Source organism: Cupressus sempervirens, chromosome 6 (genome assembly GCF_028749045.1).
Source record: "Cupressus sempervirens isolate cs-2001-9-10 chromosome 6, ASM2874904v1, whole genome shotgun sequence".
NCBI lineage: Eukaryota > Viridiplantae > Streptophyta > Pinopsida > Cupressales > Cupressaceae > Cupressus > Cupressus sempervirens.
Window position 1 is genome coordinate 533,322,731 of NC_143123.1, and position 8,392 is coordinate 533,331,122.

At 33.8% G+C, this 8,392-nt stretch overlaps 1 protein-coding gene across 1 annotated transcript; it reads left to right on the top strand.

The window, feature by feature from the left end:
• Positions 1-4,159: 4,159 nt before the first annotated feature.
• Positions 4,160-6,839, top strand: LOC149553362 (L-type lectin-domain containing receptor kinase IX.1-like). Its single transcript, XM_089788825.1, has one exon. It carries the CDS (start codon positions 4,451-4,453, stop codon positions 6,536-6,538), a length of 2,088 nt encoding a protein of 695 aa, XP_089644951.1. The 5' UTR covers positions 4,160-4,450; the 3' UTR covers positions 6,539-6,839.
• The last annotated feature ends 1,553 nt before the right edge of the window (positions 6,840-8,392 follow it).

Here is an 8,392-nt window from a genome sequence, read left to right on the forward strand (position 1 = left end):
TGGGCACATAAAACATCAGCTAGTGTTTAGAGTCTATGGGCCTTTCAACCCCTAGCTATTAAGTCCATGATACTTTATAACCCTTGACTCTTGCAAGGTGTTCGACAAGTGGGAGAATGTTGAGAAATGTGTCTAAACTTTGCAATCCTTTTTCCAGATAATTTTAAAAAAAAATTGTTGGAAATTTTCTACATGTTTATGCATTGGAAAAAGGTGTAAGGGTTGTTAAAAATGTGCCTTGTCCATAGTAGAATAAAAGAGGGCCATTTTTAGAGCATAGATGACTCATTTTATATTTGTTATAAGGGTCTAAACTAGAGGAAAAAGTCTTGGATGGGAATACAATTTAAACCTTGTTCTTTTCCCATCTTGGAAATGTAAATATCAAGAATGGGCAACACTTGGCATAAAAGTTTAGCCCATGGTATTAGAAAACCTCAAGCATTTTTTTAGGTTGTAAAATCACTATATATGGAGGGCTTGGGGAGAAGTTTGTATCATTGAGTTTTGTTTTCAAGGCTAGGTGCTAGAAGTAGTCTTTCTAAGCTCAAGTTGTGGTGATGCTCCTATAAGAACTTGCAATGCAAGTGTATTGTATTCTTCTTGATTTGATAATATATTATGTAGGTTGTGGGGTTTTTGTCCTAGACAGGTTTCCCCATGGTAATCATCGTGTTATGTTTTAATTGTTATTTTGATTGTTCTTTTGTGAATTTATTGAAATATTTGTGATACTTAAGTTGAAATTTGCATAGTCGTTCTCTCAAGATTAGTGCAAGAAGCATATTTCATACCTTTGCTTCCTTACACAAATAATAATTGGTATTTTGTTAAGCAAAAAGAGCTTTTTCACTCATTGCCTCTATTTAACTTCTTTCTACAAATCTCTCATAAAGGTTGAACATAATTAATGTTCTTTGCACTACCACAATACAACTAATGAATTCTCTTTTCTTATAAGAACCTAAATGGAAATTGTAGTCATTAAAAAAAGTATGTAACTAGGGAAAAAAAATCAACAATAGTTATTACTATCTTGGGTAAATACTTTAGTGTCGATAGGACATAAAATGCTCCATTTTGTAAAATTAAAAAAGGATTTTACTTCAATTTCAAAATTCATACATTTCTAAATCATTTGTTATGGAAACTATTTGATTAGTGAATACAAATCTTATGTTTTAGTTTATAAATATTAATATTTTAACATGTAAATGATCATCAAATTGAAGACTTAAAGGTAAAAAATTTGTACACTCTCACCCCAATTAAGTAATAAAGTGTTTAAATTAATACATTATCACATTTTAAATAATTCAATTGAAATTTGACACAAAAGTAATTTTAAAAAAAGATTAATATATATGAAAACCACAATTAAAATAGCAATTTGAGATCATAATATGATGGCACAGTTGTATTAACGAAAAAATAAAGAGTTAAGACACACACACACATGTATACATATACATATGTATATGTATATGTATATATGTATATGTAGATATACATATACATATACATACACATACATATATGTATGTATGTATGTATGTATGTATGTATGTGTATATATATATATATATATATATACATATACATATATATATATATATATATACATACATATATATATACATACATACATATATATATATATATATATATATATACATATATATATATATATACATACATATATATATATATAAATACATATATATATATATAAATACATATATATATATATATATACATACATATATATATATATATATATATATATATATATATATATATATATATATATATATATATATATATATATATATATATATATATATATATATATATATATATATATATACATACATATATACATACATATATATATATATATATACATACATACATACATACATACATACATACATACATACATACATATATATATATATATATACATACATACATATATATATACACACGCGCACACACACACACACACACACACACACACACACACACACACACACATATATACATACATACATACATACATATATGTGTGTGTGTGTGTGTGTGTGTGTGTGTGTGTGTGTGTGTGTGTATATATATGTATATATACATACATGTGTGTGTGTGTGTGTGTACATATATAATAAAATAAAACTTATACTATAAATTGACTTGAAATCAACTACACTTGGAATTGTTTTTAATTCTTTATATATTATCAACATCCTTACCATTTCTCTCCCTACCCATTGACTTTTTGCATATGTTTTTAAGAGAACACAAATCACACATATTTAAAAATCCAAACAAACAACTACTTTCACTATGAATACTCATAAGTTTATATATGTACATGGCTTATAGTTTGAAGAAAACACATTCATGTACATCCATTGAATAATTATCTAGCATCTTAATGAGAAAGTTTATGGTGTCTTTAAGATGACTAGAATGAGAAATAAGGTTAATCATTCACAAATAATGACTGATCATAGGTGTGATGTAACATAACAATTTTCCATCTTCATGAAGTATGAACATACTTCTTCTACTAAGATTTTATAACTACAAACACATATTACACGAGAAAAACTTACATGATCAAGATTTATTTTAGCACGTTTCATTATATAAAATGTTTTGAGAGACTCCTTGCAAAATCCATTTTGTATGTTTCAACAAAAAAATTATTTGATAAAAAATTCACTTGCATTGTTTATGAGTTCACACTTTCTAAACATATCAACTTGACCATTTCCTACTAACCAAAACTTCCCCTTCCTTGATTTGATAAATTTTCATATGCTATTCTAAAGATCTCATATCAATGCATGTGAGGAAGATGTTGTGTTTACAATTTCAAAATCATTTTTGTTTAGAATTTTTTCAAAGCCTCAAGTCAACAAATCTATTATATGCATATCCTGCAAATAGAATTAAGAGGATATTGATAAGAAAACATGATCACGAGACCTTTAAATATTGGTAAGGTGATGAGTGGAGAAATCTTTGAGCAGTCAAATGAACAAGTTGAGTATTAGTTGACCTAGAAGACTCCTTCCTCTTCTTATTAGACTTAAATGATCTAACAAATTACACCTTTAGAGTGAAGGGTAAAAGACCCCAATGATTTATCACTATTATTGTGAAGCTATGATAAATAAATAATGTGTTTTTGAGGGGTAAATATTATAGATAGTTTCATAAAAGCTTTCGACTTGGTCTAAATGTATGGGTGTTGAAAATACATATTTCTTCTAAAAGAACAATCTCTAATAAAGTGATTTCTTGTTAGGAGTTGCACATGCATGAGGCTTATTTAGATACTCAAACTTATTTCAATCAACACCTAGGATGGACCCCTAAACTAAGAGGTTACCAATACTATTCTTCCATTAAAAGATTTCCTTTTAACTTTTCATTAATCTTTAAACATCTTTTTCATCTTGCCTCTTCTCTTTCTTTATAGATTTACTTTACATTTTCTTCTCCCTAATTAAAAAATCATAAAAAAGTATGCAAAGTGTCAAATAAAAACTATTTACAATTAAAAAGAGAAACTTGTACTTCTTTTACAAATGATTTTTTATTTCAATTGTATAACTATTTACCCCAAGAAGGTGTGAAAATAACGTTAAGAAAAGAAAATCAAGTCAAATTGAACAATATTAATTAAAATTTTAACATCTGAATTGTTTTTCAAAATGTGTAAAGTTTATGAATGATTGATCTTTGACAATTCAATCAACGAGTTTGATGGATTTTTTATACTGTCAAATTTATGTGGTCGGTCTAGCTTCCAGTTCCCATTCCATTATTCTTCTGTTGTGGGGTTTTTCCACAATTCAAGATCCAATATATGTAATTTTTACGAGAAACTCGGAGTTCTAATTTCAGTTTTAGTTATAGATATATATGCACTCTCATATTCAAGGTAGGAAAAATCTAGGATGCCATCGCTTTTACATTGACTGATAAGTAGATTAATAAGTAAGAGATAATTAGGAGATAATTTCTACAGCAAGTGAAATTATGATATTGTGATATTGATAGGTGGATGTTAACAGATTGGTCCAGAAATTACTGGGTCAGTGTACTAATGACTGACTTTGTTGAAGGGTCGGTTTTGGTATTTTGGTTCTGGAATATTTGAAAATCTGTTAATTCTTTTTTAATAAAAAATCTTCAAGTGGATGTCTGATAACAGAGTTCTTTCTTGCAGGCTTCATGGATTACATTAAATTTTTAATGGTACAAGCTTTCGCTTTCATCCATCTTTTGTCTGGTGGCTTTTCCACTTCCCAATACTTAATCTCTCTTTTCTGTAGGCCACAGACGCCCATTTAATATTTGTCCTATACTTTTTGACTGGATATCAGTTCTTGTGCGGTCTCATATTCAGTATTGTAAAGGCGGGGAGTTGGATGTTAAGATGATGATCATGTTGAGGAGGCGCGTTTATTGTTCTTTGATAAGCCTGCTTCCTTTTTTAATTTGTGGTTCCTACGCACAGCAGGCAAATGGCAGCAGCACTAGTTTTTCCTTTGCCTACTTCAGCCAGAACAACAGCCAGCAGCTCATATACATGGGGAACGCTTCCGTTCCGGCTGGACAGGCTTATATCGATGTCACACCCAATCCATACGCCGCTTTAAACGTTTCTCTTTCGAACGAAACGTCTTCAAATGTGGTGTTTCCACGCATGATCGGAAGGGTTCTGTACCGCCAGCCGGTCACCATGTGGCCGGCGAGTTTCACCTCCCTCTTCACCATCTTCGTGAAACCCGTGTTTTTTAACGGCGACGGTCTTGCCTTCATCATCGCCCCTAACAGCAAAAGGTTTCTAGCAGGGAGCTACGGGAGCATGATTGGGCTCTTCGACGAATCCACAAACGGAAACACGACTGGTCAGCTCGCCATCGAGTTCGACACGTACCAGAACCGATTCGACCCTGACGGCAACCATGTGGGGATCGACATCCAGGGGAGCCAGTCCAACGCAACGGAAAATATGGGAAGGCACGGCATCGACATTAAGGCCGGGCGAGCTATACAAATTCGGGTTCACTACGACGGGTGGGCTAAATCCCTGCAAATCTACGCTCGCTATGCCAACAGTAGCTCAGCCTACGGAAGCATTCTGAACTACACGGTGGAGCTCGAAAACACTGTTCCGAGATCGGCGTATGTGGGGTTTTCTGCAACAACAGGGAATTCGTACGAGATACACAGAATTCTCGACTGGAATTTCAGTTCCGTGATGTTACCCAACACTTCTCTGAGATTCCACCCAGTGGTGCCGAGAACGCAAGGAGGATCGGGCGGTGGGGTCAAAGGAGGCGTCTTGGCGGGATCCATTACAGGCGGAATAATTGTCGTGGGATTATTAGTCTCGTGGGTGCTGCTGAGGAGAATGAAAAAGAAAAGGCAGGCCGCTTTCAATCACGGCTACTTCAGCGGTGAACTGGCTGTGATTCAAAACGCGCCTCAGCGGTACCCATACAGGCAACTTGTCGCCGCCACAAACAACTTCAGCGAAGCGGAGCTTCTGGGAACCGGCGGGTTCGGGAGCGTGTACAGAGGAAATCTCAACTCCGGATGCAGCGAACAAGCGGCGTTTGTAGCGGTGAAGAAAATCTCGGCCGGGTCGAAACAGGGGGCAAAGGAATTCATCTCGGAAATCAGCACCATCGGCCGCCTACGCCACGGGAACCTGTTGCAGCTTCACGGGTGGTGCCATGAGCGCGACGAGCTTCTCCTTGTCTACGAATACATGCCCAACGGAAGCTTGAACAGATTTCTCTTCGACACAATTGGGGAAACGCAGTTGAATTGGCCGCGGCGCCACAGGATTCTGTGCGGCTTGGCTTCGGCTCTACTTTACCTTCACGAAGAATGGGAGCAGCGGGTTGTTCACCGGGACGTGAAGCCCAGCAATGTGATGCTCGACGGGGAATTCAATGCCCGCCTTGGGGACTTCGGTCTGGCCAGGTCTATCGAACACGACGATGCTACTCCTGATGTGACGACCCGACTGGCGGGTACGCCGGGGTACATGGCGCCAGAGTGTAGCTACACTGGCAAGGCCACCGCAGAGTCGGACGTGTTCAGTTTTGGGATTGTGTTGTTGGAGGTTGCCACGGGGAGGCGGGTGGTGGAGCGCAAGTCTCCATTGGCGGATGGAAATTTAGTGGACTGGGTCTGGGGGATGTATAGTAAGGATAGGGTTTTGGACACTGTGGATCCCAAATTGGACGGGCCTGATTATGATGCAGAGGAGATACGAAGGGTGTTGATCTTGGGTTTAGCGTGCTCCCATCCTGATCCACAGTTGCGACCATCAATGAGACAAGCCATTCAACTGCTGATGAACCCGAATGAAGAGCTTCCGCAGCTGCCTTCCACCAGGCCACTGGCGATCTATGTCGTTTTGCCACCGGTTGGAGCTGTGTTTTCTCAGACGACCTTTTCTGTAAGTAGCATAGGGACCATTACTACTTCTGTCCACAATGGTCGGTAGGTCCCCTTGTCCTCTCCTCCGCTTTATCTGTGTCGGTTTACGTTGACGATGGGTACTTTTTTTAAGCGTTCTGCTTCTTTAACTTCCTCAACTAGGTTCAGTAATTTTCCTGTGCACCTTTCTCTCTCACACACTTACCTTTTTAGTCACGGTTTTACTCTCTGTTAGATCTTTGTAAAATAGAAAGGACTTACCTTTGTAAGATACAAAGGATGGTTTTGCTATCGCCTCAAATTTGATCTTTGTAAAATAGAAACCATTGTTCTATTCATATATCTTACCATACGTTCTAGAATGATCAGATCTGTATTTGTTGATGTGTTTGCTTAAAAAATTTGAGGTGAAAATACAGAGATTGTAACCTTAATGTTTAGGGTGCTGGTTAAGCTCGTCACAAAATATATATACTGAAGATTAAAAAATAAGTTCAATATTTTTATTTTATATTTGAAAAATTAAAGTTATTTTTTTAAAATTATTTGGTGTTTTTGACTATAAAATATAAAGATCACATGAAGAACAAATGTCAAAGCATAAATAATACATGTCAAAAGTTTAAGTGAAATTCATTATGTTCTCCATTTTTTAAAATTTGAAAAACTCTATATATTGTATAGAGGATATGTATACATGTATTGTCTTTTTTAATTCTCTTTTCATAAAGAAATTGATTTTTTTTTTTTTAAATGTATAATATAATAAAAATTTGATTGATAAGTTTATATGAGTTTTGATTTATTATTTATAATTTTAAAATAATTAAAAAAAAAAAAAAGAGGTTAGCATGCAGTTGAATTAGTTTGAAAATAAATTGATTATTGTTTTGTTTTATAAGTAATATATAATTATAGTAATTTGTAGCCAATGTTACAGTCGATAAATTATTAGAGATAAAAGTTTTATTTAGAATTTTATTTATTAAAACAATATTTAATATTTTTAAATATTTATGGGGATAATTATTATAATTAATTGTTTTATTGAGTGTATTTTCTTTAATTTGCATGTCTACATATAATATGTTTATTTTGTGTGTAATTAGTATAATAATGTGGGACTAATTTATCTATTGACTAGTGAAAAAATATAATCGTAATTTATCCATTAATAAGATGCAATGTTTATGTCAATAAGGTGCATTTCTTTTATTGATAACGACATAGGTTGTATGGTATTTGAGAAGTACAATTGTTTTGAAATTGTTTAATATATTAATTTCTTATCTTTTTGAAAAAGGGTAGTTTAAACTTCAAATTCAAAAGATTTGGGTATTAATTTCTAGGCTAAATTCAATAACATATTATCCAAGGATCAAATAATAAAGCCAAGAAACAATTAGTTCATACCACATTACAAGTATTCCAATTGATAATCAATATTAATGGCTAGTAATATTTAATAGACAAAATAATGATACAAGATTACATGCCAAGAGTGACATTTCAAATATAATACTAATCTTGCTCTCAAGTCATCATTGTTCTTGAGTTCAGTTCGATTGGAAAATCGTTTACAAAGAATTTGAATTGAGAAAGTTGATGGTTTAGAGATAATAAATATGATTCACAATCAAACAGTTTATCATCATGTCTATTGATATGAATTAGAGAAGTTGGTGTTTGATTAGTCAGAAAATGGACTTGCATAATCTAACACATGTTCCAAAGAACATAGTAGGAATACAAATCTTTGGTGGGATCAAACTAAAGATGAATGTGGTGTTGTCTGTCTCCTTTTCTTCCATTGTACACATTAGTTTGTAGAATATATGGCTTCCAACTCCTATTGTACGACAAGTAATGCTTTAGTAAATTGTGGTTAGAGTGTGTGCAAAGTCAACAATAACCATCTCAT